Source organism: Eptatretus burgeri, chromosome 4 (genome assembly GCF_056783735.1).
Source record: "Eptatretus burgeri isolate ZD-2024b chromosome 4, Ebu_testis_v1, whole genome shotgun sequence".
Classification (NCBI taxonomy): domain Eukaryota; kingdom Metazoa; phylum Chordata; class Myxini; order Myxiniformes; family Myxinidae; genus Eptatretus; species Eptatretus burgeri.
Window position 1 is genome coordinate 93,041,787 of NC_140964.1, and position 12,389 is coordinate 93,054,175.

The 12,389-nt window shown below is 42.1% G+C and overlaps 1 protein-coding gene across 4 annotated transcripts in view; it reads left to right on the forward strand.

Moving 5' to 3' along the window:
* MORC2 (MORC family CW-type zinc finger 2) overlaps window positions 1–12,389 on the forward strand; it is a 143,163-nt gene that overhangs the window by 89,376 nt on the left and 41,398 nt on the right. For all 4 annotated transcript variants that reach the window (XM_085879346.1, XM_085879347.1, XM_085879348.1 and 1 more), the window contains 2 exons: window positions 1,773–1,855; window positions 1,951–2,036. In XM_085879346.1, coding sequence (XP_085735472.1) covers window positions 1,773–1,855; window positions 1,951–2,036 — 169 coding nt within the window. The remainder of the gene's footprint in view (window positions 1–1,772; window positions 1,856–1,950; window positions 2,037–12,389) is intronic.

The window sequence follows — 12,389 nt, forward strand, 5'->3', positions numbered from 1 at the left end:
TACACAATCACCCATCAATACTCAAACTACCGAAAAGTCTTATCAACATCCCCATACCCCTCTATCACCATAACTTCCAGGTACCTATCTAATTCTAATTTAAACTTGTCTACTTTTTCTGCTACCACTACCTTTTCAGGGAGACCATTCCATGCATTGACTACTCTCCGATTAAACGACCCCTGCCTTACTACCGTCTTAACTCCTCTTCTTTACTCTCAGGCTATGGCCCCTGGTTATATCACTGTCTATTCTGTTGAATAATTCATCTGCACTTATGTTATCTATACCTTTCATGATCTTAAACATTTCTGTCATATTTCCTCGTAACCGCCTCCTTTCTGGTGAATAAAGCCCTGTCTCCTTCAACCGCTTCTCATAGCTGAGTCTTGCTAGGCCTGGAATCAATCTAGTAGCCCTACGCTTAACCCTGTCTGTGGCATCTATGTCCTTCAGGAACTGTGGTGACCAAAACTGTACACAATATTCTTGATGAGGCCCTCACTAAATTCCTATACAATGTTAACACCACCTCTTTTGATTTATAATTGATCCCCCTCAGAATATAACCTAAAACCCGATTTGCTTTACCTATAGCTGACTGGCACTGTGCTGCCTGCTTACCTCACATATCTATAACCACCCCCAGATCCTTCTCCTGTGTGACACGCTCCAAAATTACCCCTTGCATCCTGTAATCTCTATTTTCATTGTTCTTTCCCAACCCCAACACCTTACACTTGCTCAGGTTAAATTCCACCTGCCAATCTTTTCCTCAATCTAAATAAGTATTAATGCTTTCCTGTATCTGATCACCACCTCCTCTGCTATCCACCTTACCTCCAAGCTTTGTGTCATCCACAAATTTGGAAAGCTTACTCTTTACCCCATTATCCAAATCGTTGATGTAAATAATGAATAGTAATGGTCCGAGTACTGATCCCTGAGGTAACACGCTACTTACATCCTCCCAGCAAGACATCCTCCCACTCACAGCCACTCTTTGCTTCCTATCACGAAGCCAGTTTGCAATCCAATTAGCTACCTGACCAGCCACTCCACAAGCCCTCGATGTACCTTATCAAATGCCTTCTTAAAGTCTAGATATACTATGTCTACTGCCTTTCCCTCATCCACCCAATCAGACACTGTTTCATAGAACTCTAAAAGGTTTGTTAAACAGGAACTACCTTTGGTAAACCCCTGCTGACTACCTATAATTAGTTTGTATTTGTTTAAATGGTTCCTCATCCGGTCCTTAATGTCTCCAACACCTTCCCCACAACTGAAGTCAAACTAACAGGTCTATAGTTCAACATAATGTTTATCTGGTAATGTCATCACACTTCCAATCCTTTCTCATCTGCCGTACCTGTAACGCGAAGATAAAATGACACGGCAAAGACCCTGGCTTGACACTCTTTTGAGATGATGAATTATTGGTGCTTTGGATAGCACACTGAACTGGCAGCGAGTTCAAAGAATGAACACAGTCTGTGTGATTTGAACCTTTAATTTCTGTCATGCACATGTTAAAATGTGAATAATATACATGCCAACCACCAGTCTTGTTATTTTTATTTCAACATCCTTTTTCTTTGTGTTTGCAAAATATGTCTTCCATATTATATATAGGGATGAATTTTGCATTTGGTCAATGCTTTGAAAGTAGAGAAGAGTTGATGTTGAAGGTGGAACAATGTTCTTCAATCTGCAAGCAAAAAAAAAAAACCTGCTAATTGTGGTTATTTCTTGTGACATTCCACATGCAGCTGAAGAGAAGGCACGAGAAGCCGATAGCAAGGCACGAGACCTTGCACGAAAATTGGAGTCCAGTGCCAGCAAGGATTTGAGGGTAATTGCTTCATTAAGTTCTGTTGTTTTACATCATCATGGTTCCTTGCACCACGATTCCCGGTTTATTTTGTTTTGTTTTTTATCATTATACAGTTGCAGTTGAGACGAGCCCAAGACACGGCCTATCAATTCCGGTTGGAGGTGGCGGAACTGCGGAAGCAACAGCAGCAGTGGCAGAAGTATGTTTGCTTGAAAATATTTTGTCGGTTTGGAAGATTTTTATCAGTTTTTATTGTTGAAGGTGGCATAACACTGGTCAACATGATTTCTCTTGAATGTGGTTTTTCAACGGATTCTAGCTAACTTTTGGATGCTGAATCCAAATCTGTCATTAGTTTTTGCCTATCACATCAGGTTTTTGAACTATGAAAAATCATTATTTTTGAGAAAACAGCAATTTTACACTCGAAGTTGAAAAACACTGTTGCATTAGAAGATCGATAGATGCAAAAATGTTTACAATGAAAGGTACCTACAGTGGGACCCGCTTAATAGAATCACTTTGGGCCGGACAAATTTGATTCCAATAAGCGGGTGATTCTAATATCCGAGTTCACCAGAGTTGTGGAGTATCAAGCGGATCAAATGTCGAGTACACATACGGAGACAAATACTCAGCATTTAGTTTGATTTATATGACACACTTGCTCAAAACAATGTAACTTACTACTGAAAATAAAACAATTACACGTACAGTACATATGTACTTTTCAAAGCAAAACAACATAGGTTTCTCGATGAGCCTACTCTGTAATGAAAAAATTGTTGATTGTTGCCTGCTTTAACGAGTCTGTGGCAATGGCGGTGACCTCCTTGTCAAGTTTGCGCAGGAAGGCCATGTCACTGAACCCATGTGATAGCAAACCAAGCCTGATCGTCTTAGCTGCAGACATCATTTCCTTGATGGTCGGGACAGAGATCTCCTCTTCCTCCTCTTTAGTGTCGGCGTCATAGTCTGCGTCAGTAGCAATTCCCATTTCGCGTTGGACTGCCGAAACGATGGCTTCGTCTGTGACATCATCGTCTGTGGTTTGGAGAGTGGCGTCCATGTTGACGAAGTCCTGCCATTGGTCGGGATCCATTTGAAGAGGGTTGGCTAACTCGTCGTCGTCATTGCTCTCGACCCTTTCGCCTTCGCTTGCCACTCCGATGAAAATTCCTCCTTTGCGCCAGCAGTTCACTATGCTGGTAGTCTTCACATCATTCCATGCTGCATCCGTAAACAGCATAGCGTCGAGGATCGTTATCTTTTTCGCCAAGTCACTCGCTGTCATTGCTCCATCCTCGTTGTCAATCTCAGTGAGCACTTTTCGTAGCATGGCACGGCGGTAATGAGCTTTGAATGAACGGATAATTCCCTGATCTAACGGTTGAAGAACAGAGGTTGTGTTCGGCGGGAGAAATGCCACAGTAATGTTCGACAGTTGAAGTGATTGGGGATGTGCCGGACAGTTGTCGATGAGAAGCAACGCTTTCTGGTCATGACGCCGAAGCTCGCGATTCCACTCATCGAGCCATTCAGTGAAGAGGAAACCTGTCATCCATGCGGAGGAATTGGCTCTGTAGCGAACTGGAATTGTTTTGAGGCCTTTGAAACACCGTGGATTCTTGCTTTTACCAATACCGAAAGGAGGGCGCTTAGCACCAGTCATCGAGCAGCAAAAAAGCACCGTGATTCTTTCCTTTGGCTTTTTCCCACCGCAGTGCTGATCTCCCTTGAAGAGGAACGTTCCGTCTGGTAAGGTCCGAAAATACAACCCGGTTTCGTCAGCATTCCAGATCTCATCAGCCGTGAAGCCTTCTATGAGATCCGGAAACACGTGGTCCAGCCATTGTTGTTTCCCTCCTACGTCAGCCGCAGCTACCTCTCCGTGAAGTTTCTTGTGGACGATTCCATGTCTTTTCTTGAACCGGTCAATCCAGCCGTTTGTCGCACTGAACTTCTTGTTGTTGAACTTTTCCGCGAACTGAGCCGCTTTCTCCCGCATCAGAGGTCCAGAAAGCGGTGCTTCCTTTTCTCTAGAAGTTTGAATCCACTTGACCATTGCTGATTCGACATCGGGTGCGTTGCCGCTTCGCTTGCGTTTCTGAGAAGAAGACGAATCCACTTGACCTTTCAGAATGGCCTCTCGATCTTTCAGAATCTTGCATAGGATCGGCTGGTTAATTTCCAACTTGTCTGCAGCTTCTCGTTGGTTCATTCTGGGCAAAGCGTCATAGTCCCTCCGGATTTGTGCTTTATCAATGTTTGAACGATCCGTCCGCTTTCGTTTTCTTCTCCATCATGGAAATGACGACACGCCTAGTGCTTAGACTGCAGCTGTCAGCCGTCTGCCTATCTGTACAATGACTACCGAAATCACTGTAGTGGCATAGCGTTATTTTTAGCGTGACGTCAGCCGCCTGGTGGCAAAAGTTGGAACTGTGCGGCCAGTAGGCGCTGAACTGTCGAAGTGGATAGCCAGCAGCTGATTCTATTAAGCGGGTTTTTGATTCTAATAAACGGGAAAAATTGTGTACATTTTAGATACAATGGAATCGGTCTCAACGATTTTGATTCTATAATACGGGTGATTCTATTAACCGTGATTCTATTCAGCGGGTCCCACTGTACTTCAATTACAATGTTTAATCACACATTGACAAATAATCCATGCTTGCTTGCACATATTTTTACACATTTTCTCGATATTTTTAATGTATGAAAAGTTTACAAATTTCACTAAACTAAGTTAAATATATAGGTGGAAAAAGTTCCCCTTCACATGGTGTACATCACTTAAATACAAGGCATCACTCAAGCTCAAAGCATTTTTCTGAGTTTTGTGACTTTTCACGACATTCAGAATGCAGCAATAAATGCAAAATTATACGAATATAACAAAATAAGTACCGGTACTTGAAAGCGTAAGTATCCAAAGGCACAGGTGTAATCGTATTACAACATAGTAAACCTCCTCTTTGTGGACAATCTCTTATGTACAGCATCTGGGACATCCCTCATCAAACTCCAACAGTAATCTGCCATCATATTTGAGTCCCAACGACCTTGATAACGTTCTTCCATCACTTTAATGTCTTGATGGAAACGTTCACCCTGTTCCTCGCTTACATCTCCAAGGTTATCTGGAAACTCGCTCAGGTGACTGTGCAAGTAGTGCACCTTGATGCTCATTCTGCACCCCAGCGCTCGCAGACTAAGGAGCAGCTCCTCCACAATCTCTCGGTAGTTGTCATCTTTCTTGTTCCCAAGAAAATTCTGCACCACATTAGTGAATGCATTCCACGCTCGAGCTTAGACAGCGGTCATCATCGTAACGAAGTGTGGGTCCTTGAGTAATGTTCTGATCTGAGGTCCGTCGAATATCCCTGCTTTTTTCTTCTCGTCGCTAAGACTCGGAAAGTTTGAACATATGTAGCCAAAGCAGTCTCCAGTGTGATCAAGAGCTTTAACAAACTGCTTCATCAGACCGAGTTTGATGTGCAGTGGTGGAAGGATGATATTTTTCCAATCAACCAGTGGTTCATTAATGATGTTCTTGTCACCAGGTATCAAACTATTCCTTGATGGCCATTCCTTTCTCACCCAGTGCTCCTCCTTAGCCCTACTGTCCCAGTTGCATAGGAACGGTATTTGGTGTAACCTCCTTGTTACCTCAAAAGGAAGTTCACTATTTTCAAATCCACACAGATCAACCATTCATGATCGTGGTACTTCAGTCGTTCAAGTACAACCTTGATGTTTGCATACTTCTCCTTCAGGGTCACTGAGTGTCCTATAGGGATGGATCCATAGATGTTCCCATTGTGAAGTAAAACACATTTCAAACTTCTTTTAGAACTGTCAATAGAGTCTCCACTCACTTGAATGATACGCAGGCAATCCCATAGCGAGAAGAAGCCCTTCAACCTCATTGCAGTATACAAGTTGACCATGCGAGTGGAAGTACTTCCTCAGTTCTGCCTCTCTTGCGATAAAATGAGACACTTGTGCCAGGTTTGAGAAGGTTTTTCTCTTGCAGTCTGGAAGCCAACAACTCAGCAGATTGTTTTGGCAAATTCAAATCTCGGATCAGATCATTAAATTCAGGCTGACTATACAGAGAAGGTTGATCAAAAAACGAATCCAATGGCTTGTACTCTGCATCTGCTTCTTCATCATCATCATCATCATCATCATCATCATCATCATCATCATCATCATCATCATCATCATCATCATCATCATCATCATCATCATCATCATCATCATCATCATCATCATCATCATCATCATCATCATCATCATCATCATCGGATAAAGATGTGGATGAAGTAAGTGCTTACTCATCAATCTCTGCGAGCTCGGTAAAAACAGGTACAGGTATTTCGTCACAATGAGGAACTGTCCGTATAGCAGAGGGTATGCTAGGGTATTTCATGTATTGCTTGTTTTTCTTATTGAATCCTTTGACATTTATTAGGCAGAAGTAGCAGTCATCTCGGTGGTTTTTTTGGTTCTCTCCAAACCATCGGCACACCAAACTTGAGCTTAGCATTCTTTCCTTGAGACCATGATCTCAGAGTTTCAACACAAGTCGTGCATACTTTATGAGGGGCCCAGTTTTTGTCCTCGTCTCCAAGCGGTACTTTAAAGTAGGCACGGTACACTCTCTTGACGAATGTAGTGATGTTGCGTCTTTGAGGTGCTAAAGTGAAGAATCCACAGATATAGCAGAAGATATCTGGGTCGTTACAGCACTTTCTTCTCTTTGAAGGTGTAGACATAGCTAGCTTCCAGTGTAAGGTTCCAGGTACCGGTATAAACAACCCCACTGAGTCAGCTGTGCCCGCCCACTGAGAATCGCGTAATACAGTCATGCTCGCGACTCGTGAGATTAGTTAATCTTAACAGCAGATGAGGTAGTCTTCACAGCTGCAAATCACAAATACGTCATAGACGTAAACTACTGATGCATACGTTGATTCTTTTAAGAGAATCAGACAATAACTCCACTTTGCTCATGGCAGGCTGTTTACCATAGGGGCTGTTTACAGCTACGGGTACTCGGAATAATCAAGCTTTTGCTGTTTTATCCCCACCAAGATTGCCAGACTGGATGGTCAACTTTTGTAAAAATCCATGAATATGGAGCATGCAGATAGCACAAAAACTTGATATGATAGAGCAAATCTGTGCTCAGATTTGGATTCGGCGGCCCAAAATTAGCCAAAAACAGTTTCCAAAGTCCATGCAAGAAAAAAAAACTATTTTTGTGGACCAGTGTAATTGTTCAACTGTCCACTCTATCTGAGAGGTCCACATTTTTCTTGCAACCTCAGCCGAGTCTTATCAAAATTTTAATAAATGGAATGTGCTGCTTCTTTACTTGATGCTCAGCATTTACAGGATAGAACATTTACAAAGCCTGTGGATTGGCATCCATAAATATGAAGAAATTTCTCCTTAATTGCCCCTCTGAGTGTGTAGAGAAAAGTGACGTCATAAAAGATTATTACTGGTGTTCCCAGAGTGTTCTTGTCTGGTATTATCTTGTGTAGTTGTCTGTTTGATGTGTGTGGCAGCTCCCTCAACCAGCCTTCGATCCTGTAAAATAAAAATATGTATTTTTAAGTCATTACTTCATGCATGCGAAGCGAAAAGCGTGGTCAAGCAATTGGTTCATGTCCGTCTGTCTGTCTCGTCTGTCATCAGTTTTTGATCGAGGAACAACTTATTGAAATTCAGTGTTTTTATTTTGAATACAAGTGCACCCACTACTACCGATGTGAGTGGCAAGAAGGGTTATGTTATTATTCTCTCTGGGGTACATCAATTACCGTAGATCTAGGCTCGGGTCCGTTAGTCTTTGTTGGATGCGATAAACTTAGGATGCCTCAAGTATATCAGTATTCCTTCAAATTTCTTTCAGTTTAGTGTTAAACAGCAATTGCGACTTTAAAAAGGTAATCATCATGTTTGTGGTTTATAATATTTTTTACTTCTGGTTGATGTGCCCAACGAAATGCCTCCTATCTATATATTATTTCTGTTAACGTCTGCGTGTAATTTGACGTATCTCCTCCAAAACTGCAGGACGGATTGTCGCCACTTTCGGCATGCGGGTGGTCTGTGGTCCAATGAACAGCATGGGCTATGTGAGATTGCGCCAGACGGACAGGTTTGGGAATTTTGGACGATTTTTCCAATTTTTACATTCGTTTGCATGGTGACGTGTGACGTCACCGCTGAGAGGGGTAATGCCACTCCGTGAAAACAGCATCTGCAATGTTAAACCCTCTTCTGCACATGCTGACTACCTCAGAAGGTGAATTTGACACAAAAAAATGTCACAAGAAACATTGTATTTAAAGTAAAGATTTATTAAAAAAAAAATATTATTTCTGTTAACGTCTGCGCGTAATTTGATGTTTCTCATCCGAAACCGCTGGCAGGAATGTGCTCATTTTCCATATACTGGGTGTTCTTAATGTGACGAAGACGATGCACTAAATTTCTAAGCTGGAATTGGATGTCAACGTGGTTTCAACAAGATTTTCAACCCATCGACGGCCGCATTTATTCCCGTTCGGTTGCCATCGCTGAACTGCTGTCCGGTAAGTGCTGCCATCTATCCAAAAAATATGAACTCGAGTAAGGGAGTACTCGTTGCATCAAACACTGAACATAAACCCAACTGATAATAAATAGTATAGCTCAGAACATCAGCAATGGTTGCCATGTTTTAAAAATCAGCGTGGAAGGAGGGGAACGATGAGCGCCAGAGCTCTGCCAACATGATGTACCCCGATTGGCTCTTTCCCGGACTGAACACGCCCTCTAAGACTGTCAATTTGTGTCTGAAATCCAACGCACATATTAAAAACACCCGAAAATAAATTGCAATAGGCCTACGTCCAGATAACATCAAAGGCTATAATCTGAAGGTAGGGGGAACCAGGGAACGGGTATGAGGTCATCCCTTCATTGCCCGGATTCGCTTCTTTTCTTTGTTCTTCAAAAGCGCGGTGTCCGACAATAGATTCTGTACTTTGAATGTGTGCGTGTTAACTGTTCAAATTAAAGAGGTGTTCGATTGTCGGATGCACCCAAACAACTGCCGTTTCATTACATTAATTGTCAATATCAACCGCCATCGTTACATGTGTTGTGTCTTGCGTGTGTGATCTTCAAATTAAAGCGTCCAAGCGGTGTTCGATCATCGGATGTGCGCCAAAAAGTGCCATTCATTGAAATTTGCATTCTGATTCTCAGTCACCCTCCACTGCTCCTGTTCAGTCTAGGGCTAGGCCTATATCATGTTAAACTTGCCCCATCAGACGCCAACCTTCCAGTCACACTGCAGAGGATGCAATTTCCAGTCAGACTCGCATACTCGATGACCATAAACAAATCCCAGGGCCAAACATTTGACAAACTCGGAATATACCTCCCAGCCCCTGTGTTCTCCCATGGCCAACTATATGTTGCATTTTCACGTGCAAGAGGTTACTCCTATATATTATCACAATGGACAATAATTCCTCACAAGGACTATTCAGCAACAAGACACTCACTCAAAATGTCATCTACAGGGAGGTCCTTCAGAAAACTAAGGACAGGTAACCATAGTGCATCACATCCCTAATGACACCCTCCCCAGCTTCCCATAACATCAACTATTATGCCTCATCCATCTTTTGCCACCCATTCAACTCTGTGCGGAGCACGGGTATATGCCAGTAAGTTATTTATACATGTTAACAGGGTATTTGTCCAAGGAGTAGAAACCCCTTGGGGAAAGTGGATATTGTTAGTATTAATATAGTTTTGTAATAACATTAATATTATCCTATTATCATTAGTGTCGTTATTACCCTGCACACACGAAGTGAAAAGCGGGGTTAAGCAATTGGTTCTTGTCTCTGTCTGTCCATCCATCTGTCATCTTATATATTATTTCCGAGTTTGTGGTTTCGTGTCTCACTATCTTCGACTTTGTTCTGCGCTCGAGTAACGTGATATTCGGCTTACATTATCTCAAAGACCATATGAGGTGCATGGTACAAAAAAATGTAAATAAAATGGTTCTGAAACAGTGAAATCGTATTCCACTTACTGCATTAAAGTAAAATTACTACTGATACTCTGCATCAGTTCCTTTCTCAAACACACCCTCCCCAACATGCCGCGCAGAGCGCGGGTTATGCTAGTCAATTTATAATTGTCAGTTTGTGATCGAGGAACAACGTATTTAAAACTAATATCATATTTTGAACACGAATTGGAGCATGAATAAGAAGACAAGTCTGTCGTTTTACTGTACCTTGGCTTGGAATTCATCCCAATCTTACATGCGCAGAGAGGAGTGAGATAATATTTTTACTCTGTCTGCCTGCCTGACAGTCAAACAAAATGGAAAATCATTCAAACCAAATTTAGTTTTTAAGGGTGTTAAAAATAACATAAATAACAGGCACGAATAACTAATGTAACCTGTTAGATAGGGTGGTGTAATAGACGTTGCGTAAAATGCCGGTAAACCCCATAATTTTTTCATTTATACACCTTTCAACCTCTTCGGACAATATTTGAATTTAATCATATATTTGAACACCAGAACACAAATCGCCGCCATCATATTTCCAAGAACCTCCAGTTTTTCAGAGGTGTCTTGAGTTGCCATGTTTCTTGTAGAGCATTCGCCGAGTGGCTTTAGGACTCAAGCAAGTACTCCTTTCAAATCTGTTGATGATGAACTGTTCGCTTGGCAAGCGCCCGCTATATGCTTGGTAACTGAACACACCAAAGCCTTTAGACAGTTGATTGGAGTAATGTAAGAGACACTACGTCAACGGCAGTCAACTTTTGGAATTGATTATCATGACATGACTTTTACACCCTTTTATTTCAATCGAGTTATATACTTCAGCATTCTCTATCACGATTAATTTATTGAGGCAAGGTTTGCGGATCAAAAAAACCCATAAAACAGTCATTGTGCTCCAATAATCGTGGATTGGCAAACTATTTTCCACATTTATTGACCTCATTAAGAGGGGTCTTCAATCCAATAATCCTCCACCCCCCCCCCCCCAACATCACCTCCTCTTTACCGTCGCCATCATCAACATAGTCATCACATTATTGGATCAAGCTGATCATCATCATTATTATTAAAGGTAAGTTTCAGAATCTTAATAACTTCACAAAATAAACTTTATTTTATGTTCTTCTTACAGGAAAATATGCCTGTTGTTGACTTAACGGTTAAGTTTGCTGGCTTATGATCTTAGGATCTTCAGTTTGAACCCCTATCGTACCATTAAACAACATCAGGTAGGTTTCCTCAGCTTGTCATCCTTCTGAGGTCAGCATAAATGAGTACCAACTTACTGGAAACAAGGAACTGACTGCATCAGCGGCATTGCGGCACTCCCAGCAATGATGCAACCAGCAGATATCGGCTGCATACGAAATAATTAATATAGGAGCAATGACCCTGGGCGCTTACCTGGTCGCGACTGGATAAGATGACCAGTGATAAGATAAGATAAGATGACTGGATAAGATAAGCAGTGATATTCATGTCTCTGCTGGCTGTGAGTCAGAGGTCAACAGACGTCTGGGTCGTGCCTGGGGAGTCATGGATTCACTGGATCATGAGTTGTGGCGCTGTCGGTACATGTGCGGGAAAACTAAAGTCAGAGTTTTCAGGTCCTTGGTGCTTCCAGTCTTGCTTTATCGATGTGAGACTTGGACCCTGACAAAGGATCTGAGACGAAGACTTGACTTCCTCGGTACCAGGTCTATTCGGAGAAGCCTTGGCTATCGCTGCTTGGACTTTGTGTCCAACGAGCGGTTGCTGAGAGGGACTCAAATGACATTTGTTACCTGTATAGTCTGTGAGCGTCAGCTGTGGCTGAATGGACATGTGGCTTGATTTCCTGATGCTGATCCTTTTCACCAGAGTCTCTCAGTGAGGGAGCCTCATGAGTAGAAAAGGCCAACAGGATGACTGCGTGCCTCGTTGCAGCAGGTTGATCGGTGTCTCAAAGAGATGGGGATGGGCCAAGTATCTGCCTGGGGGATGGTCAGAGGGAGACCCCTGGAATACCGACAAAGTGGACACAGCAACATGCTGCTCCAGCGCATGCTCCCATACCTAACCTAACAAAAAGTAATGTCATCTCGTTGAGTAAACTGTACACACATCACATTCCTCATCTCTGTTGTGTTTACCTGAATATTTATTTGTTAAAATTAAAAATACGATCCAAGGGAATCTTTTTCAGGGTTTATGCAGTACATGCTGTACTGTATTATGTATGCAAATCTCCACTGTGCACTAACATAAGGTTAAATGGAATACCTGGAGCAGAGCTAATAGAGTGGAATGTAAATTTAGGTGAACTGTTGTGCTGGTTGTGATTTGGATTTTGTGAAATATGGATTTGCTCGCATTACATTCATTTAATATAAAAAGTGTGGTTTTTTTTTTTTTTGTTTGTTTGTCTGTAATCGACGCATAAAAAATTCTGCAGAGCACAGT